The sequence below is a fragment of the Xyrauchen texanus genome, chromosome 2 (assembly GCF_025860055.1).
Source record: "Xyrauchen texanus isolate HMW12.3.18 chromosome 2, RBS_HiC_50CHRs, whole genome shotgun sequence".
Lineage (NCBI taxonomy): Eukaryota > Metazoa > Chordata > Actinopteri > Cypriniformes > Catostomidae > Xyrauchen > Xyrauchen texanus.
Window position 1 is genome coordinate 61,462,569 of NC_068277.1, and position 23,149 is coordinate 61,485,717.

The 23,149-nt window shown below is 41.1% G+C and overlaps 3 protein-coding genes across 3 annotated transcripts in view; 2 read left to right on the top strand and 1 right to left on the bottom strand.

Moving 5' to 3' along the window:
- LOC127656003 (histone H2A-like) overlaps positions 1-23,149 on the top strand; it is a 357,620-nt gene that overhangs the window by 173,435 nt on the left and 161,036 nt on the right. The gene's annotated exons all lie outside the window — the stretch shown is intronic.
- LOC127655686 (uncharacterized) lies at positions 4,708-8,217 on the top strand. Its single transcript, XM_052143622.1, has 8 exons — positions 4,708-4,789; positions 4,905-5,045; positions 6,188-6,315; positions 6,424-6,560; positions 6,650-6,743; positions 7,434-7,581; positions 7,706-7,833; positions 7,915-8,217. The coding sequence occupies exons 1-8, from the start codon at positions 4,708-4,710 to the stop codon at positions 8,215-8,217; spliced, it is 1,161 nt and encodes a 386-aa protein (XP_051999582.1).
- LOC127655936 (uncharacterized) overlaps positions 11,856-23,149 on the bottom strand; it is a 49,100-nt gene continuing 37,806 nt past the window's right edge. Inside the window, exon 3 of the mRNA XM_052144030.1 lies at positions 11,856-12,180. Within this exon, the coding sequence (XP_051999990.1) occupies positions 11,856-12,180 (325 nt within the window). The remainder of the gene's footprint in view (positions 12,181-23,149) is intronic.

Consider the following 23,149-nt stretch of genomic DNA (forward strand, 5'->3'; position numbering starts at 1 on the left):
CGCGCTTTTTATGGCAAAAACGCACGCTTTTGACGTGTCAAGGTGCGTACACACTGCCAGCGACTTCATCGCTGCAGGTCGCCAGTGGCTGGCGGTGAAGTCGCTAGTGGGTGTTCCCACTACTGGTTGCCTAGTAACGTTTATAAATGACATTCACGGATGTCATTCCATTGCTGTTGACAGCGAATCTCTTTTCTTGCCACTAAAAACAAACATTTTGGAGGGAAAAGACTAAATATAAATGGAATCAGTACATAAAATGCTTTATATCAAAGATGAATGAGAAACAAGGCGTGCTGTTTGCCAGAGCGGCTGTTTATCTGCGGCGAAAATGCAAATGCCGTTCTGTCTGGGTCCATAAAATCCCCGCGATCTCAGATACACCTTTCCACGCAGTATTTTTCTTAAAAATGTCCTTGTACGTGGGAAGAGACATATCATAGAGCACTGGAAAATTTCTAACAGCAAGAATTAGCCTTTCATCCATCTTTCCGTTACTGCAGGAGCTGAGAGAGAGAGAGAAGGATCACGTGAGCTCTCCAGTCGTTTCTCCTATTGGCAGTCGCTTCCGTTAGTCGCTCCAAAGTTTAATGGACCTTACATAGTCAACGCGAGCTACGCGAGCAAGCAACGCGAGTGACGCGAGCGACGTGCTCCCTTTCATAGTCCGCAAGCAGATACACCGCTCCCGCAACAGGGGGTAGTAGAGTCTGGTGATATTAGTAGAGTCGGGTCACGTCATATTCAGACCAAAATGGCAACTGAAGACTGGCAACTGACTTTTTGTGCGCCCTAGTAAACTTGTCACGGTGCTTTTTCCAGTCCGTTTTCACATTCTCTACGGTCTTTCCCATCGCGGTTGCAACCTCCCTCCAGGCATTTTCCAACGCTATTTTATTGGAGTGTAATTGCGACGAACTGTCGTATAAATGTGGATGTATGCGTATAAGCTCGCATAATTTTCCCTCTTCCCCGCCATTGTAATCAAATCTTCTTCTGTAAACATAATATACTTGAATTAATGTACAACACTTGCAATGTCGCCCCCACTGACACCGCGTAGTATTGTGCGCATCGGTGTGTCGCTTATCAAAAACTAGGACGACACATTTGGCTACGCATCGACGCATATTGGCGGCCGAAGCATAGGTTTCAGACGCGTACGCGTACCGATGCGTTGACTATGAAAGGGCCCGAACTTTTCTCAACTTTGTCGTCTCTGGACACGCCCACATCTAGCGCCAACGGTCGCGACAGGTCGTGTCGCCGGAAGTCGCTATGCTCGCATTGAAAATGAATGGTATTGAGTCGATGTCGCTGGCAGTGTGTACGCACCTTCAATGTGCAATCGGACGCCTGGCCAGGCGTTTGTGAACACTTTGGCTTGCCATAACGGATCACGTTCTCTAGAAACACCTTCAACACACCGCGAGTCTCCTCGTAGATCAGACCGGAGATACGCTTGACACCGCCACGGCGAGCGAGACGACGGATTGCTGGTTTGGTGATTCCTTGGATGTTATCACGCAATACTTTACGGTGCCGCTTGGCGCCTCCTTTTCCGAGTCCTTTGCCTCCTTTTCCGAGTCCTTTACCGCCTTTTCCTCGTCCAAACATGATGAGAAGCTTTACACTATCAACAGAATGTAACAACTGAACCTGCAGGAGAGTTGATTTATAGTTGTCTACAGGACCTAGCAGAGACACAGCACTGAAGGCGGAGCCAACTCTACGTCACACGTGTTTAGTTCTCACAACTCTGATCTACATAAACAGTTACATTGAGAAGCTTCTGTTTTCTGTGATGTATTCACATTCAAATGTCCATTCAAATATTAACTATTCATTAACTCAACTCAATTTTATTTATAGAGCACTATCAAAAACCACACTGGGTACCAAAGTGCTGTACATGGAGTTACAAAAAATCACATAAATACAGCTTAAGAATGCAAAAAACATTTAAAACCAATAAAACAAGAATAAGATCAAATTGACCTAGTACAATTTATAATGCAATTAATTAAAAAGCTAGGGAAAATAAATACGTTTTTAAGGCCCCCTGGAAAGAGAATAGAGACGGAGATGATTTTATGACCAATGGAAGCTCATTCCAAAGTCTAGGGGCTGCCACCACAAAAGCTCTATCATCTTTAGTTTTTAGGCGAGATCGAGGAACTGACAGACACAGCTGATCACTAGAGCGGAGAGACCTTGAAGGTTGATTCAAACTTATTAAGGCAGAGATGTACTCAGGTGCAAGACCATGAAGAGCCTTAAATACATACATCAACACTTTGTACTGGATTCTGTATTGGATCGGTAACCAATGTAGTGAAATCAAAACTGGGGTGATATGGTCTCTTTTCCTGGTTCCAGTTAAAAGCCTAGCAGCTGAATTCTGGACCAGCTGCAAGCAAGAGAGAGAGAGAGAGAGATCACAAAAAGACACAAAAGCATGCACAACCTTCTCCAAATCATCAAAAGAAAGGATGGACTTCAACTTTGCTATAGTTCTAAGATGGAAAAAACTATTTTTAACAACAGCATTTATTTGTCGATCAAACTTGAGCTCAGAGTCAAATATAACACCCAGGTTTTTACATAGGGAAGTTTTTTCCCTGGAAGCAGTGACACATTTATTTCTAAATTTACCTCAAATCCCCTTTGACCAAAAACAATAAACTCTGACTTATCCTCATATGAGACTTATCCTCATTTAATTGAAGAAAGTTGTTTGCCAGCCAACACTTTACATCGGCCATGCATTTATGCAGAGACTCAAAAGAAGGGTGCTTCCCATGTTTAATAGGAAAGTAAAGTTGAGAGTCATCAGCATACAGCTGGTAGTGTATGCCATGCTTATCAAAGATCTTTCCTAACGGAAGCATGTAGAGGGAGAATAAAACGGGTCCCAAAATGGAGCCCCGAGGGACCCCACATGTTAAAGGAACAACTGATGAAGAACAGTTCTCTAAACAGACTGAAATCGTTCTACCCTTGAGATATGAAGAGACCCAATCCAAGACTAACCCCTGAATACCAACCTGGTCTCTTAGGCGATCGATAAGAATGTAATGAAAGCAGCAATAAGATCCAGCAGCAGGACTACCAGAATCCACACCTAAAAAAATATCATTTAAACTCTCAACAGAGCTGACTCTGTGCTACGACCAGTTCTGAAGCCTGACTGAAATTTATCAAGCAAATTATTGATAGCTAAAAAATAATTTAATTGTGCGAAGCACCGTCTTCTCTAAGATTTTTGACATAAAGGTCATAAATATTTCTTATGAGGCATTTTATTCCTACGTACAGTATACTGAGAAAATGCTGAACTTGAAAAGGAAGATGTGCATATAAGCTCCAAGTCTGTGTTTTACTGTGATCATCTGTAGTCAAATAGAGACAACAATTATGGGCAAAAGGACTTCAAAACAATCATATGTATAAGAACATTCACACTTATTACTGCCATTACAACTCATTTTCAAACTAGAGGGCACTTCTTGACTAACCTTTAAGTACATTAATATTGCATTTATACAGAAACAATTATTTTTGAACTCTTGTTTTATTTTATTTACATTACATCATAAGGAAACATAATACAGGTTTATGTGAGGTTTGTGCAATAGAGGAGATAGTAGAGCATGTGTTGATGGTATGTCCTGCACACAGCAAATTTACAGGTGTTACATTTCCGGTGTAAAAATGTTGGTGTTGCCCAGTGTTAAAACTTGAGTACATTTTGATCTACAAGTGTAAAACTGCATCAATAAAGAGAGTTATTTTTCAGTGTTAATATTTAAAATGTATTTTCCACAATCCTTTACGACTCTTTTCAGTTGGAAAATTAACTGAGATTAGTGTCCAGTTCAATAGTACGTTTGTATTGTCTTTTAAAGAATTGTGTGATTGGAAAGAGAAGATTTGATCTATAATTATATTTAGCAAATAGTTTTAAATATTGCAAAGTGGCAGCACAGATTCTGAGCCAGTTCGTGTGAGCACCACGTGTATCTCAGGTAAACCTATGTGAATTGGCTTCAAATATCAAATAATACGTATATATACAATAATATTTTTCATAAATTGTATCATGTAATTGTATTATCGCTATATTAGAGATGTATGGCACAAAATATGTTGTACATGGACTGCAAACGTACGCGAAAGTTCGTTAGATTAGTTACTTTAATCAATGTTAATAAATAATAAAGTAATTACGGTGTATGTATTTTACAAACCAGTATTTCCCATTAGTCCTCTAGCCACAGGCATTTTGTAAATATATGTATTTAAAGACTTTGTGGCTAACACCGCACCGCGGTCTTTCCCGGTCTTTTAGCCGAGAAGACTCGCCCTTTTCCCGCGGCATGCGCAAAATGAGATTGGTCGTCGTCGACACAGAAAGCGTCCTTAAAGTTTTAAGTTAAACGTTTTCAAACACATCTCGAACCACCTGCATTGTCTATTCTGTTGCGATATGAGTTGCCTTTTTTTTGTTTGTTCTAAAAAGTGTTCAAAATGGGCGGCAAACAGCTGGCTACAGCAAACAAAAAATATATTTCGTCGTGGAATAAGTCCTGAGGACACCATGTGAAACATATTACTTAAAACGGTAAAACACGTCAAAACTTCAGTTGAAATGTGAGTTTTAGTGAAAAGTGTTTTCTTTATTTATTATTATTCTCTAGTAACGCAATGCTCTTCAAAGTAGTATATGGAGGAAAGAAGAAATTGGTTAAAATTGACGGAGCAGATTACAACAGTTTGATGACAGAGGGTAAGTTCTTCAATTAAATCTTCACTATTAGCTAAAGTGGTTATCATTGCTGTGTTGAGTTTGAATGCGCTGTAATGTATTGGCTGGATCTCCATATCTCTTGTCCACCATAAAGTCAAGAAGAAATGTTCAATCCATGAGAAGGATCTAATTTTACAAGATGACACTGGTGTGGAGGTAGATGAGGATGTATTCACTGACCTGCTGCAGGAGAGATCACACAATATACTTTGGAGAATTGTTGACCAAGATTCAGGCAAGTGTTGTATCTGTGATATACAAATACTTCCCTAGCACACTTGATTAAATTCATTAAAGGAATACTTTACAAATAAATATATATTTGCACTCATGTCAGTCCAAATCTGTTATTTTTCTGTGGAGTTTGGATTGCTGCACTTTTACATACAATGTCTTCCATGAAGTATCCACAAATCCAGTTATATTCATAGTATTTCAAAGCTACAGGATGGCATTATGTGAGGAAAATACAGAATTTTAAGTTGTTATATGCTGAAAATATTTCCCTCTGCCATACCTCTTAGGTATGAAACAATATGATAGTAAGTAATTTAAGTTTATTTTTATTTAAGAATTTTCAGTTTTGGGAAAATGTCCTTAAGCAGTATTAGCCATTTTAAAAAGAATAGATAAGTGGAGTGTGCATCACTATAGTGCAGAGTTATAACAAATTGAGTTTTATAATTGTTTATAATTTTATAAATAATATAATTTGGTTATATTAAATATATTATACTATAATCTACCACTTCTAACCTTTGGAGAATGGTCGAGGTAAGCGTAGGGTCGAGAGCCGGGGAATCAGGATATAACAAAAGGGCAAATCTACAACTAGATTGGTCAAGGAAAGCAAGGGGTCAAAGCCGGGGTAATCAGAATAAGAATGACGAGACTAGTGGGAGCAAAAGACAGGGGAACAAGGGGAGCTGGCAAGCTAAGAGGAAGACAAGAGGGGTTCAAAACTAGACGAGACTAGCGGGGGGCAAAGACACGGGAAACTAAATACAATAACCAACAGGCGTGAGACGAAAGGGCAGTGATATATATATAGGGGAAAGTGCAGGTGTAAACAATGAAAGGTGATGAGACGAGTACAGGTGAAACTAATGTGGAGAATGAGACGAGTGCAGGTGTACATAATGTTCTGGCGATTGGGAGCGGGCATGTGAGCCCGAGGGGGGAGATAGTGTACGAGCATGTGAGCTCGTAGGAGCAAAAACGAGCGTGCAAGCTCGAGCGAGCAAAACGGGCGTGGAAGCCCGAGGGAGCAAAACGAGCGAGGAAGTTCGAGGGGGCGGAGCGAGGGAGCGGGGTTCGTGACAGTAGCTCATTTAACATGTTTAAATGTGGTTTAAAGTGTCTTATTTGTACTTCCAGAATGCCCAGTCCTCGATTCCTCTTGTAGCTCACAAACTGACACACTATCACTGTCTTCTGAGACTGATGACAGTGCTGGACCAAGCTCCAAGAGACCTCGATTTGACGAGACTTTTGAGGCAAAACAGGTGATTCTGTTAAAATTAATAATTTACCAGCTGGGTTGTTTTGCATTATAGATATTCAAAAAAAAATTTATTATGAGGCATTACAACACATAATTTTTTTGATTATAGTTTGTCAATAGAATTATGGAGGAAAAGGCAGGAGGACCTGCGATTTTGGCTGAATATAAAGAACATGGCAAACTCAAAGACTCAACACGGCGACACTTAGTCAATATTGTAGTTGCATACATAACTGACAAAGAAGGGTAAGCCACAGTTATATCTAACAACTACATTTCTGTAATTTTACTGAATAATTTAATGTTGTAACTACTCCCACATGTTCTTCTCAAAGACGCGTCCCTTCCAAAGAAACAAAAATTTGTTGTGCTTTGGGAATTGTAACACTATTCCCATCACTGAAGGATCCATACTCAACAACTGGATATGTAAGTACTGAAATACTTTTCTCATTGTGCTAAAATACTTAATGGAAGATTTAAAATTGGAGTGTTGAAGAATATTTCAGGCTTTGAGCAAACAGCCAAGACTCTTGTCACTGTTGCTAAGTCTATTATATTTTGTACAAGCATTTGCACACTAATGCCTAGTATAATGAAAAGTTCAGATTTGTTAAATGTTTGGATTGATCTACAATATTTTTGTTTTTTGTAAAGGAACATTTCTATGACCCCAAGAGCAATCAAGGATACATATCCTGGCGGCTGAAAACGGTCTCACGGCAAAGCAAACACCACAGCAAACAGGATGCCAGGTCAAGTGGAACATCAGGAACTGAGGGCAGTGGAGGTCCCACAGCTCATAGAGCCACTTGGAACCACTTGGAGCAGCAGTTGGAGGGTGACCAATGCAAGGAAGCGATATCTTTTATGAATCATTGTACAGACAAGGACCAGATTTTTTAGAAGATGAAAGTAACATTCAAGAATCGGCAGCAGCTTACCCATGATGCAGTAAAGTCCAACATGGTGCTTTCAGTTTTTCCATGATTTCTTGATACTAATGGATTGGTAAGATATAGTTAATAGCATAATGTGAAGAGAAAAAATGTATTATATGGGAAGGGCATAGTGTATAGGATCAGTAATGTTTATAATGTTGATTTGTATTTTTTACAGGTACTTCAAGACTTTAACATCAAATTTGGCACAGAAACAGCTTCCAGACTTCTTGAACAATGGGACGGTCTAAAGCCCAAGGTCATCTCAGAGGCAAAAACCCTTACTTCCAACTTGCATCTCAACAGCCTGCTTGCAGCTGCACAGGGCTGAATGGCAAGGTAAAGGATTTTTTTATTACTTGTAAAGATTATATAATTTTTTTTGTCTGTTTCTTGGAATGTTGCTATTTGCTGTTGATCTACCTTCCTTTATTCATGCTTTTTTTGCAGGATGGGACAGCGACATGTCCTCTATTTTACTCCTGGCCTACTTTTTGCCACCTTCAGCTGGTGGTAGGAACAAATCCACCAAGATAAGCATCCAGGAGGCTATGGACTATATCGTGCAGTTTCACAAGGTTTGCATGCAAGCACTAGTAAGCCATTATGCAGCATGAGTTGGATTACTTCTTTACTAAGTTTTTTTTCTCTTATTTCAGTCTTGCCGCAGTCTAACTGAACACATTGAGAAGACTGAGGGTCTTCAACCACATCTCCTTGCAGTTGGCTCGGCAAAGAACAACATCCACAATTTCTATATTGTGTTGGATGGACAACTCATCCCATGCCAGGCAAAGTCTTCCCTTGCTGCTTTTGATGAACTTTTTGTCTTTAGTGTGTCATACCCCCACTGCTTAAATGCCATGTATACGTTCATCCAGACAACAGTATACAAGATTGATATTGGCACAGTTCGTGAAACCCCAAGGGTTAAGGACCTACGATCCAAACTTTTGAACTAGTTCAACTGCCTGGCACTGAAATGTTTCGCTGTTTTGTTTGCAAACTGGTGCATTCAACTATTAATGACCTTATTCGTCACCTAAAACTCATTTATGCTTACTATCCTGGGAAAAAATTGAACTTGAAATGTGCACAGAACAATTGTAAGCACAGCTTCCTGACCTATGCAGGATTTCGAAAACACTTGACTAATGCTCATAGACATGACGTTCTAGACCAAGCCGTGACTGAAAATCAAACTGGTGGAGATATTGACCAGTCAGATTTGAATGATCACATTGAACTAACAGCGACATCACCTAATCACCTAAAACTCAAGAAATGTGTGCATCCATTATCGCTAGATTGCAAAATAGTGGAGTAGCAACCAATGTTGTAACATCTTTAGTATCGGATATGGAAGAACTGGTCCGTGAAATACATTCAAATATCAAAAATAATGTGATGAAATTACTTCCTGCAGATGATTTTTCAACAGCATCCAAAATAGATGACTGTTTTAATAACCTTGATAATCCGTTCACAAACCTGAGTACAGAATACAAATGGAAAAAATATTTCAAAGAGAAATGGGCTGTTGTTGACCCTACAGAGATAAGGTTAGGGGTAAGATTTGATAGTTGAACCAGGTGACACGCACATACGATCAAGTCCCTGTAACTGACAAATTCATTTACATTCCCCTGTGAGACACTTTGCATTTTATATTTAGGAATTCAGAGATATGTAAACATATGTCAAATCCAAGTGAGATTAGCACTGTCTATTAAGATTTTTGTGATGGAATTTATTATAAAAGCCACCCACTATTCAGTAAAAAACAAAATGCACTTCAGATACAGTTATTTTATGATGAATTTGAATCTGCTAATCCCCTGGGCTCTAAGCAAGGCATCCACAAAATTGGAGCCATTTACTTTATTCTCAGGAACTTTCCACCAAAGATGAATTCAAGTTTAATGAATATTCATTTACTGTCATTATTCCATGCACAAGATATTAAGAATTATGGATTTGACGCAATTTTGCGGCCCCTTGTTGAAGATTTGAAAGTCCTTGAAAGTTCAGGAATTCAAGTTCCTTTCTCCAAAGAGCCATTGTTTGGCACAATTGCCCAGGTTACAGGGGATAACTTGGGGATGCACACACTTCTTGGATTCATGGAATCTTTCAGTGCCCATTACTTCTGTCGGTTCTGTTTAGTAGACAAGAAAACATCGCAGTCAGTTTTCAGTGAGGATAACACTAATATTATATTACAAAACAAAGCTTTACAAGAACAACACTATGCAGATTTGTTAGCTGATCCTACCATCACTGCATCTTTCGGCGTTAAACGTACATGTCTGCTCAATGACTTGCAATATTTTCATATTTGTGACAATTACGCTCCAGATATAATGCATGATATCCTTGAGGGTGTTGGACAATATGAGATAAAGTTACTTCTTGAATATCTCTCTGGCATTATATCGAGACAAGAGATTTATAACAGAATTTATTCTTTCAATTATGGCTACTTGGAAAGAAAAAAATCGGCCTACTAGATTAAATCTAGAGCAGACGGGGAATGATATTGGACTGAATGCCATTCAGACATTCTGTTTAATTCATAATATTCCTCTGATATTTGGAGACATTGTTGACAGTATAAAAAACTTCAAAAACGTCACAAAGTCTCTTGCGTTAAAACACCAGTATGCAATTGCTTATCACTGGGAAAGCATGCCTGTTAGAAATGTTGAATATGGGCCCTTGAAAACTCTGCAGGTTGAGGATTTGCCTTACCGTGACATTATTCTTCAAAAGTATCCACATTTTTGGAATGGTGACATCACAGTAGCTTCATGGTTAAGACATTCTGGAACTGAATATCATCATGACCTACTGATTTGCAATAAAATGAAGAATGACCTACCAGTTTTCAGTAAAATTACTGAAATTGTTCTAATAGATGACCAAAACTGTTTGGTGACTAAAGACTTTGAAACTGTTGGTTTTGTTGAGCACCTTCATGCTTACCATGTCAGAGAACAGAATGTTTTTGGTCTGTCAAGAGTAGAGGATCTTCCTTTATTCAGGCCATTTGATTTGCAAGCATCATATGGTTTTGAAGAACCATATTTGTATATTGTTCCAATGCATTGTTTTGTGCATGAAGATCTTTAATCTTCATGCACCAATTTCTTATTTGTTGGAGAGCAGACAAGCTAAAAAAAAATTTTTTTTTAATGTAAAATGTATTTACAAATTCAGTCCAGTTGAATGGACACTTGACTGCTTTTATTTGTAAAAGAATAGTATTGTTGCTTTTATAAGGGCATGTTCATGCTTACCATGTAAGAAAAGAATGTTTGAGAATGTTTTTCTCTGTTAAGAGTGGATAAGCTGCCCTTTTTCAGACAACATTAGCTATTAGTTAAAAACATGTTTAATGTTTTTTTTTATATATATTTGATATTGTGCAATTTTTATATACTGTCTTATATACTTGTACTAATTTCTGATTTGTCAGAACAGAAGTTAATGGATTCAGATGTTTGCAAATTGCTAATTGTTGAATACATTACTTTTATCTCTGAAAAGAGTTTTCTCTCGGAAAGCATACAAATTTGATTTTTATTAAATAAAACTAACTTTTTTCTACATATATTTTTCATAGTTGTTAATATAACACACACAAATAAAAAAATACAGGGGGGGGGTGGGGGGGGGGGTGTAATTTTCAATATTTTAGCACATTGCAGGTGTGTATTTATCCCTACAAGGGTGTATATTTGAACACTAGTGGGGGAAGGTAACACTTTGAATGGTTATACATACACTTCTTTTGGGTGTATGAATAAACTCTGTGTGTTAAAATGTACTCTGTGAGTAATGTACATATTTGACACTTTCAAAGGTGTTATTTTAACTCCAAAATGGAGGGAGTCATATATACATTTCAAGAGTGTTAAATTTGACTCAAATTGAGTTAAATGTACACTGGCTTTTTTGCTGTGCATATGAAAGAGAAAGGAGACTTGAGGAAGAATTACAAACCTTAGGAAGTCAAGAACTCATAATTAGCAATATCTTAAACGATGGTCCAAATGCGGAGGAACAAATTAATGCAATAATGAGATTTATTAGGAGCAGTGGATTAAAATATAGGAAATGGGGAGAAACTTAGATGTCATTATCTTCACACTCCATCACAGAAGGTGGCGGTATGCAACAATTAAGTTGGTTCGCAACCCGCCATAAAACCTAAAGAAAAAGAGTCGTTGTCTCACCAAAGAGAAAATAAGATTTAGAGTTTGGGAAAAAATAAACCTAAATGAACCTAAAAACTACCCTGCTGTCATTCACAGACGAAATCCTACATTTGCTCAGACTGACTCTGATTATGACCAGCTGCCAATATATTTACATTGATGTTACTGTACTTAAAGGCAGTACTCTATATTTGTAATTCAACATCAAGATTGAGGTTTGAAGCATTGAAGTGTTACGAGCTCTGGTCCATATCTGTCAAATATACTTTGGGTCAATAAAGCTTAAAGTCAATTAATGACTGGAAAATATCTCGCTGAGTGTAACTGATGTGGCTCTTAAAAGAGCCTTTGGGGTAGATGTGAGGGACGCCGCTGAGGATTTAAGCGCGTTCTCCACGAATGCGGCGGGCCAGCTGGATTTCTTTAGGCATGATGGTGACCCTCTTGGCGTGGATGGCGCACAAGTTGGTGTCCTCAAAGAGACCGACCAAATAGGCCTCGCTGGACTCCTGCAGGGCCATGACGGCGGAGCTCTGGAAGCGCAGATCCGTCTTGAAATCCTGAGCGATTTCTCTCACCAGACGCTGCAAAGGCAGTTTGCGGATCAACAGCTCAGTTGACTTCTGATAACGGCGGATCTCTCTCAGCGCTACGGTACCGGGCCTGTAACGATGAGGCTTCTTGACTCCACCGGTGGCTGGAGCCAGGGTTGCCAGATGCCAGCAAGGTTTTCCAGCCCAAAACATCGTCAAAAACCTCGAGAATGCACAAAAAAAACGCCCAAATTTGTATTGGCTTGTTTCTCGCTATGGTTTCTCATTTAAACACATGATAATCATTAACGAGTTTGAAAATTACCCATTGGTCCGTGTACTTTGCGTCCATTCGTTTTTCCTTTTTTAACCTGTAATAAAAAATTAACGGTTGTTGTATTTTTAAAACGCAAAGTTGAACACCAAAATTTGAATTTGAACTGCAAATGCTGCAGTTAAAAAAATATATATATATATATATTGTATAATAAATAAAATAAATATATAATAAATATTTATTTTTATATAATAAATAAAAAATAAATCTTGACGTATTGTTTATGAATTTTTGCCCCTTTATTAAACATTTAAAATATTCACAAATTAATATGGAAAATGTCGATTTTACTGGTATTCTAAGGCCAAACCAGGAAATTATATTTTTCCCGCAGTGCTGAATGAGAAGAGCCATGTCTCTGGAACAATACAGAGAGGTGATTTAGGCTGTGGGTGATTTTTAGGCTAATAATAATAATGACAATTATTAATGGCATTTATAAATGAGTTCACTTAAGACAGTAATATGTGTATCATAAAATAATTTATTTTTATATAACATAACTGTGGCATGGGGGGTGTGTTCATGTGTCGGTCTGCAGGAGAGAGAGAGAGCGGTAAGGCTTGTCACCTGGTTTGTAATTACCTCTAACTCCTGTGTCTTGTTATAGTGATACGGAGAGAGACATTTAAGGAACGCCAAATGTCGAGAGAGCGGGAGAGAGAGTGCGTGAAGCACAACAGATACAGTGGAAGCCTGTGCCCGGCTAAGGGAAATACAATTGTAACGACGGTTTTGCCGTGTGTGTGCATGTGAAAGTACACACACAACAAAACCGTCGTTACAATTGTATAGTTTTTGAAATTTTTTTGTTTTAGGCTTTCTTTTTTATATGTGAAGTTAAATATCTAAGCATTGTAGGCCTATATAAGGAAAATAAGTTTGTGAATATCGTTTCACCAGTCTAAAAGCGAATAAAGAAGAAAGCATGTTTTTCATTATTCAATTAGGAGTTAAAAAAGGAAAAATCGACCTTAGACTTAGCCTATCCGATTTCAGAAATCAAATGAACGCAAAAGTAGGCTACACTGACCTCAGTCAGACTATTCTACTATTAAACTAGCTTATGTTACGGAAAATAATGCGATCAACTTAGGCTATCAATGAGTCTGTTTATTGTCAATAAAAGTCGCTTGGAACAAAACCATTCAGTAACATAAAAACATTGAGTGGATATATGGACATACAAAATAACCCACTTTAACATTTAAATTATTTCAATAAGCAACATGAAACATTCATAGGCCTATTCATGAATAACATTAGGCTACATGAAAATCGAGTTGATTATAGAACAGGGCTGGGCTGCAGAACAGAACACAATAACAAACAATAATTCTGAATAACATGTTCAAAGCGATTTTCACAAAAACACACAGGTCGAACTGCCTGAGGTTATTCCCCGACAGACAGTTAGGAGTGTGAGTTTTCGTGAAAATCGCTTTGAACAATTGTTATTAAGAATAATCTGAATTGATTAACACAAAAGCTCTAGTATATACTAGAGTCAAACTCCTTCAACAACTGTCCGGGCGGACGGAATGTAGCTGATGTCAAGCCATTACGCGCAAGACCTGTGCGCACGTCCATCAACCCTGAAAGAAGGGGTAAGCCCATCCTGCTTCGTAGTTCATCTTTCAGCAGTGTGACTTGAGAAAATGCTCTTTCAACTGGAGCGTTTGATATGGGGAGGGTGAGCAATTTTATAGCACCAAAAGCTAAATCCTGGAAACAGTGGTTTCCTCCAGCATCTTTAAAACATTCAACCTCAAGCCAGAATGCGTCAATGGCCAGGTTGGGGGAAAAACCTGCTGAGGCAACATTTCTCAACTGAGTCTCAAGGGAATCGAGAGAGCCAGAAAAAAACTCCCTAGGCAACTCTCGGACTGTTGGCTTGTAGGACATCACGGCAGCAGGACATAGGAGCTCCAGCTTCGCGAGCAGCTCCATTGATGCAGGCTGGCGCATTTGGTATTGGACCAGGAGTTCTTTCAAAAAGTCTGCGCAACGTGTTTGTACCAATAGATTTATTTCAGGGGACAAGGTGCTTGCTTCCAGCTTCTGACTGAATGTGATCCCCAAGTCAGCGTCTGCAGGTGAGAGATAGACACTGGTGGAATTTAGGTCCAATTCTCTGAGTTGTTTTTCATTATTCATGCGGAAAACGCTACACTGTTAGAAATTTCTTGTAATTTTATAGGAAATTCCTGGCTAATAGTTGCCATAAATTTACTGTAAACAGTATACAGGACTGTTATTGTAAAATAACTACAACAAGGTACTGTACTTAATAGAATTTCTTGTAATTTCACAGGATAGAATACTGTAAACATTACAGCAAAATGTTATATTTACGGCAACTCAGTAGCCAGGAATTTCCTGTAATTTTAGGGATTTCCTGTAATTTCACAGGACAGAATATTGTAAATATTACAATTAAATGTTGTAACTTGGATAAATGTCCTCTTTCAGACTTCTGCAAAGAAAAACAAAACACTTAGTATTTTTTTAAATATAGTTTTATTTTCTCTTAAAACTGATGAGAAAACAGAGTGCACAATGCACAAACAAACAATCTATTACTGTACCAATCTGGTTGAACATGAGTTGTCAAACATACTAATGTCCTCTGATGTCCCCTGCCAACTAATGTCCACTAATGCCCCCTGTCCACTAATGTCCCCTGCCCACTAATATCCTCTAATGTCCCCAGCCCACTAATGTCCACTAATGCCCCCTGTCCACTAATGTCCCCTGCCCACTAATGTCCTCTAATGTCCCCAGCCCACTAATGTCCCCTGCCCACCAATTCAAAATCCAGCAGTTTCCTCAAAAGTGTGCAAACTGGTGCGTTCAGCCCTCGTTTTTTCTCTGCCTTGCTGCCCGTCTGGGGATTTATGCCGCAAAAGGCTCTGAAAACAGGGGGAAAAACACACTTATCAGGTAACATTTAAGACTGATATGACATGGTCATAACCATGACATGAAACATTAAGGGATCTTTATGAATGAATGAGTGCTTGTGTGTGTGAGACAGAGTCATTGAAGGCTATATGATTATGTGTGTGTCTGTGTGTATGTGTCTGTGGCTTGGCACGATCGATGCAAGGGTCTGCGATGTAGTGCACCGGTTGGAGTGGTGTGCACCGGATAGAAATTGGGCTGAAACCGTGATGCATCTCCCTTTAAAAGCTTTGCATCGGTAAAATCTGATTTCCTATTTTATATAGGCCTGTATATTTTTAAATGATTATTTTCATTCAATTAACTTTCATAATTATCTCAACCATTTCCCAAACGAGCAGACTATTACATGCGGAGGGGTAGGTCTATTTTCAGGTCTAAATTCATGAGCATTGTTTACAAATAGAAAGATCTCTAAACCGTGATTCTAACACCTGAGCTACACCGGGCCTCTACACACGCGTATATGTATACTGTTCATTTTAGTTCACGCGATCGTTTCTCAGCAGGTTTAATGGATTATTTCAAAAAAGGTAAATATAGTTTCAGCGCAAACTTAAAATACAATTGTGCATTTCATTTCATAAAGTTCATATACTTTTATGAAATGAAATGCACACTTGTATTTTAAGTATATTTTAATAATTTAAAATATAAATTTTTAATTATATTACCCTATAATCCATTAAACCTGCTGAGAAACAATCGCGTGAACTAAAATGAACAGTATACATATACAATAAATATTTTTCAAGTGTGCAACACTCACTGGATGAATTCACATACTGATTTGCGGATGTGCAAAATTTCTCCACGACTTCACATTTCTTGATGCGGGTGTGTAAATCCGTTTTGCACCATATTCACTGCAGCAATTGTATCAAAAATGTGAGCGTACAAGTTTCTTAATTTGTGATTTGTAGAATAGGATTTGTGAACCTGCAATGAAGAATTTGAGAAGGTGTAACTGTTGTGTTGTGTTTGTGGGAGAGAAAAAAAAAGTCTCCAAGTTTGCAGCTCTTAAAACATTTCTCTCTTTGACTTCAAATTTACTGATACACATGTGTGGCTTTTCTCTACAACTACAAATCACACTGTCACAGGCGTTCAGTTGGTTTAAATCAAATATACCTCCATAATTGCTATGATTGTTTTCATGACAGTGCCATGTTTAAACTCACCTCTGAATGAATTCAAGTGTGCTTGCGGCTTCTGCCGGATATTGCAAATTGAAGACATAGTAAGCAGCGAAGACTGCTGCCAATCCATGCAGGAGGTTGCTGTGGGGCCCCATCACACATGCTCCTTCCATGGACATAATCCATGTGTCTGCGCCGCGCAGTATCTCTCCTGAAACCCATTAACAATATGATAACTAAAAGCTTCAAAACACACTATTGCCACCTACATGAATTCATTAAAGTTCAAGTGGAGAAAGACTCGCACACCTCCACTTGAACATTATTATTTCCTTTGACCCCTGCACCCTCCATCAACAACTCAAAGAAAGACATTTTTTAGGCGCAACAGTCCTCCCTCAACCACATGAATTCATTAAAGAATTAACTTCTACAAAATAAGGGAAGATTATACCTGGTACAACTAATCGAGGTGTGCTTGGCAGGGTGACAGCTCTCTCAATATCGGCAGCCGTGGCAGAGGGCTGGAGAATAAAAACCATAAGTTAACCATGGGTAAGTTGAGTAAAAGACAAAGAAAACTTGCCCCAAAAGCTGTAATGTTCTACTCAACACCAAGGGGGAAATCAGCTTCAATTTATGGTGCCAAAAGTAGAAACAGCTGCACATGGCAAATATTTTTTTTAAAATATGGATGCCATGTCAATAAAACAGTAAATTACAAATATTTTATGAACTACATGGCAGGAAGCAGTGGCTAACCCATCAGAGTATAGCCTGGATCAGACCACGGACTCCGCCCACTTCGCTGAGTAGGCTCCGTCTCGGGTCTGCATTCCCCATTCAGAGCAACGAGTACAGCCAGACTGGAAGAATGTTAGCCCAATGAGTGCTGGGGGTGGATGGGACTAAACGTGATGAACCAATCAGCCGAGGGCCCGTTTTCAAGCAATGTCTGCCTGTGCGCTGACTGCCTCGGAGAATGGAGAATATAGATTGAGGCAATTTTAGTAAAAAACAGACGGTTTACTGGAATAACTGCTCTGAAACCAGACCAGTATTCTGCATGGAGAGCTTTTTTTAGAAGGGGCGACGTTTTGGAAATGGGAAAAGTTTTCTTTTGAAAAGGTATCTAAAGCCCTCCCCCTTTGTAAACGCTTTGAATGAGATGGGTGTCAGACTGAAGCGCTACCTTTGGTCTGATACTCAGACTGTTCTGAGTCTATGGAATATTATAATAACTTGTGCAAAGGGTCCATAGCAAAGGATGGGGCTGGTGACTGATTTCTGGTAATTAACAATTACAAAATAGCAGGACAGAGATGGGAGGGAGGGAGTGAGGGAATGGTTAATTTATGTATATGCACTGCAAGTTATACTCACATCAGCCGTAAGGAAGATACCATCCCCCTCCTTGAAGTGAGCAAGCAGACACATGATAGTGCAGATAGCTTTGTTGCCACTCTCTTCATTGTAGGCTTCCAGAACCTTACCCACTCCTGGTGTCTTCTGCTGTTGGAAGTACTCTATGATGTTCTGACTCCTGTTGTCTATGGCAGCTGGCAGCTTCTCCTGAACTCTCGTCTCGCAGGCACTCTTTCTCTCTCTCTCGCCCTCACTGCTCTCTGCGCATAACGGTTTAAACGAACAACAACAACAACAACAATAAACAAATGTTGAGTGCTGATCAAGAGTTTTGTGCAAGCAATTTAAGGTCGCGACTCTTGTCCCATATAGCAGGCTTCATTCAGTGACTGAAACAAATATTATTAACATTAATTGAAGTTCTCTTACGAGAGGTTCTCTCGTATTGCGTAAGCTAGGTTAGGCTACGGCAAAGATTCATCTTTTCTGAGATATTGAAGCCAAAAAATTATCCTTAATTTTGTATCATTTGTCAATGCAGTGCAGCAACTGCAGACCTTGAGTGGGCTAGCTAGAGAGCTCATTGGTTGCTCTGCGGCAACTGCTGCAGCCTATAGACGAACTTGGGCGAACTCGCGTCCAATGAGAGGCGTCCGCGCGCTTACTGCATCAAAGCCCGCCAAAATGGGCGTGGCTAGAGTGCATATAAGCGTAGTTCGTAGGCTGGAACCCTGATTTTCATCTCTTCAGCGAAGCTCTTCGCATCTCTGAACTGGAAGCCGCGTCGCCATTTGAGGGGCATCTAGCAAACTTGGACAGCGCTCGAAGAAGGCGGCCGTCTCCGCCACCTTCAGCCATCCTGCGAGCTACGCCATCCGGCGACGTATCCTTTTTTAGAGCAAGCTAGTTCTTAACGAACTTCACAAAAGAGTAACGAGCGTCTTTTTTAAGATGCCTCGCACCACTTGCGCTTCATGCCGCGCCCCTCTCAGCGCCGGAGACCGCCACATCATCTGCGCTCTCTGCCTGGGACTGGGGCATGGCGAGCTCGCCCTCGCTGAAGGCGGATGCGACCTCTGCGAGGAGCTTCCGATGTCGACCCTGCGGGCTCGACTCGAAGCGCTCAGAACCGAAGCCGCCGCGCCGCCTTCCGTTCCGCCGCGCAGGAAAAAGCGCCGCTCCCAAAGGCTGCCAGAACCGGTGATAGAAGCGACTGCCTCGCCGGAGCCTCTCCCTCGAGCATCGCTCTCACCCTCCCCGCCCCCTCGGGACGCGCAGTTGCCGCCCAGCAGCCGCACTGCGGCCATCTCGGAGGACGAGGCGGAGGATAAGGGCTGTTCCATCATGGCTTCGGATAGCGAGGAGTGGTCAGGCTCCCACGTCTCCTCCTCGGCCCAGGAATCCAGCAGGACCCGCGCCGGGAGTCGAAGGGGAACTAACACGCCTCCTCACACAGGCCGTCGACCGCCTCGGGCTCGAGTGGTCACCGCCCCCTGAGCAGGCTCCCAACAGACTCGACGGCTGCTTTCTTCAGAGCCGTCGCCGCTCCCTTCCTGCCGGAACTCCACACTGAGCTTGCAAAGTCGTGGAACGCGCCTTTCTTGGCCAGGATCCGTTCCCACGTCTCCACCCCTCTCGCTTCGGTGGACGGCGCCACCGAGAAGGGCTACTCCTCCATCCCCCCGGTCGAGGATTCGGTAGCAGCACACCTTTGCCCGCCCTCCGCGAGATGGCGGTCTAAGCCAGTGCTCCCGTCTAAGGCCTGCAGAGCGACTTCCGCCTATGTTGGCCGTGCCTATTCCGCCGCCGGCCAAGCCGCATCTGCTCTGCACTCCATGGCCGTCTTACAGATCCTCCAAGCGGACCTTCTTCGGGAGTGGGATGAGAAAGGCAGGCACCCAGAGGCTGTTACAGATCTAAGAAGCGCGACGGACCTCGCCCTTCGCGCCACCAAAGCTGCAGCCCAAGCTCTAGGGAAGTGCATGGCCTCGCTGACTGTGACCGAGAGACACCTGTGGCTAACGCTAGCCGACATGGGAGAAGCAGAGCGCTCCACGTTCCTCAACGCACCGCTCTCTCCGACCGGTCTGTTCGGCTCCGCGGTGAGTGGCATTGTTGACCACTTTTCAGAAGTCCAGAAAGCCACCCAAGCCATGAACCTCTTCCTGCCGCGTCGCGCTAGCTCCTCTGCAGGCCGCCCACTTGACCAGCCTCCTGCACGAGCCTCTCCACAGCGCCCAGCTCAACAAAGTCAGACTTCTCAGCGTCGACAGGGTGGCCGCCCTCGATCGCGCTCAGACAGCCGCCGCAGACCGCCGCCCCCCCGCGGGCCTCGGTCTAAGGTTGCACTGAAACCTGAGCAACCGAAGTCCTCCTAGCCTTGTTGAAAAAAGGACGGCTCAGTCCCGCCGCGGCCGGACCACCGTCAAAGCTTCGCCCCCTGTCAGTCCCCCTCTCTCAGGCTACTACAGTGGTGGATTCAGCAGCCAACAAGCCGGTGATACTGCCCGCTTGCCTGCACTCAAACGCCGTTTTCACGGCGACCCAAAGATATCTTGTAAAAAGCACACATGCCTTATGTGTAGAAAATGTGCCCACAATCCAGTGTTCACCCCTACACACAAGCATTACACTTCCCGTGTTCCTATCAGAGCCCACTCACATAAAGCGGACACAGCCCGCTCGAGTGTTAGAGTCAATAAACGCGCTCACGAATACGTGCGCGCGCCCATTCTCTGCCCGCTCTGTCACACGGCCAGCAAACACTTCTCTGTATGTAAGTCCCGTGCCCGTGTCATCAGTCAAACGTATGGGAGACCTTCACGCGCTGTCTGTCAGTGCTGCGTGTCTTGAGTTCGGACCAAGTGACTCCAAGGTAATTTTAAAGCCTAGACACGGCTATGTTCCCAAGGTGTTCGGTACTCCTTTCAGAGCACAGGTCATTTCCCTATCGGCGCTGCCAGCATCCGATAGCGAACGCGACGCCAATCTCCTTTGCCCAGTCAGAGCACTGAGATTGTATACTGCGCGCTCCGCCTCTTTCAAACGCTCTGAGCAGCTTTTCGTTTCGTTCGAGGGCGCACCAAAGGTCTCGCCGCCTCGAAATGGATAGTGGACGCTATTGCTTCCGCATACGCGTCAAAAGACCTGCCATGCCCGTTGGGCATTAGGGCTCACTCCACTAGAGGCATGGCCTCATCATGGGCATGGTCTGTAGTATATTTTTTATCAAGTTAATCAGGAGTAATCGATGAAAACATGGTTTATTTATACCACAGTTATGTCTGAGGGGCAAACATGCAGTTTACTGTATGTAAAGGCCTGTGACGTGATGAATATGTGCTCACATAGGTTTGACTATTTGACTGTGTGTGCAGAAACATAAATAGCATTACTTAGGGGGGAGAATTGATCTCTTCCAAAGGACATTCTGTTACTTCTTAATATGGTCAAGACCAGAGTCAATGAAGAGCATGATAGATAATGCATGTAAGCCCCACCTTGTTTGAGGAGGTGTATTTAAGTAAAACCAAACCAAAGATGCTTCAGTTGTTGTTGTTGTTGTTGTTGTTGGTACTGTGGTTTCACCGTAGGCAACTCGGCTTTATTGTGTGATAATAAAGTCTATTCTTCTGAAATCAAAACCCCAAAGATGCTGAGTGATTTTTCACAAAATTGGCATGAAAAACTACAACAATTGGCGCCCGAACAGCGACAGAAGAGAGCAGAGTCTTTACATCACAGGCTGGCTGGGAAGGCGAACACAAACACGGTGGCCACCATTAGGAGGTAAGCATATTTTGCTTATAAACGTTTGTGTTACTTGCCAGTTCGCCTGTGGTGGTAAGAACGCTCAAAAAGCTCTTCTAAACCAATAAAAAAGGAAAATAAGAATAAATAAAGGGTTTTGATTCCAGAAGAAATAATTGCATGCAATCATCTGTAAATTTTTGTTAATTGTTTTGTGTGTATAAAACCTGTAGGAACGGGTCACTCAAGAGGAGTGTGTGTGTATAAAACCTGTAGGAACGGGTCACTCAAGAGGAGTGTGTGTGTATAAAACCTGTAGGAACGGGTCACTCAAGAGGAGTGTGTGTTTGTGTGTATAAAACCTGTAGGAACGGGTCACTCAAGAGGAGTGTGTGTTTGTGTGTATAAAACCTGTAGGAACGGGTCACTCAAGAGGAGTGTGTGTTTGTGTGTATAAAACCTGTAGGAACGGGTCACTCAAGAGGAGTGTGTGTTTGTGTGTATAAAACCTGTAGGAACGGGTCACTCAAGAGGAGTGTGTGTTTGTGTGTATAAAACCTGTAGGAACGGGTCACTCAAGAGGAGTGGTAGAATAGTTATGCGTTCTAGAATTATTTTGTGTTATTGTGAGCTCTGTGTTTATAAAGGCCTTGTGTTTGTAAAAAGTGTGGTCATTTCTGTGGTTTGTGAGAGTATCTGTATTTGTGTTTGAAAGTGTGTAAAGAGCAAGTGTGTATGGACGTGTATGACTGAGTACAGACATAAGCCCAGTACAAAGATTGGACTGAAAGCCTGTCTTGAGAAACTTTGGAATAATTAACTTTGTTAAAATATAGAAAACTAAAAATGTTCCAAAATATCAGCCTGTGCTGCATAAATGGTAAGGGGTATATATGCAATTTACAGCAGAGAAAATATATTTGGGCTATTTTCAACCTTCCATCAATATATGGAGGCAGAGAAGAGCTGATATAACAGGAAGAAAAGGCACCTAATAAATATTCTGGTTGTAAAGTGGAGATAAAACCAATGATAAAGATATATAGATAGAAATATACATTTAATATAGATGTAAAACAAAATTAGGAAAAAAGAAATCAAAAAGTTAACTTACAACTGGCTGGAAAACATTTAGTCTTGGCTGTTCTTAGTCTAGCAGCTGTTGATTGGAATGGGCTAGAACATAACTCCTAAACTAGACTGTAGCATAGAAATGTATTTGACTTCATGCAGATAATCTATACATTCAAGAGATATTGTAGGGTGTGTGACCAAGTTAGAGAGACTCAGCTTTGCTGCGTAGACAGAAAGTTAACTCTTAGCTTGTGAGGTTTTTTTTTAGACTAGCAGCTGAAAAATATGACAGGCCTCTGAACTACTCAGTCACAGAAGACAAGTGAACTTCATACAGAGAAGTCAAAAGATATCTGTGCTTAAAGTTTAACCTTTAAAGCACAGGGACAAGTAACAATAAAACATTTGAAATTGAAATTAAAAAAAATGAAACAACTGTAAAGTAATTAAAATCAGTTTAAAAAATCAAAAATAGTTAGGAGAAAAATAAAATAATAAATAAAGAGAATAAG

Coding starts and splice junctions, on each gene's coding strand:
- LOC127655686 (XM_052143622.1), top strand. CDS start 4,708: ATGCTCTTCAAAGTAGTATATGGAGGAAAGAAGAAATTGGTTAAAATT. Junction 5,046..6,187: donor AATTGTTGACCAAGATTCAG/GCAAGTGTTGTA, acceptor TTGTACTTCCAG/AATGCCCAGTCCTCGATTCC. Junction 6,316..6,423: donor AGACTTTTGAGGCAAAACAG/GTGATTCTGTTA, acceptor TTTTGATTATAG/TTTGTCAATAGAATTATGGA.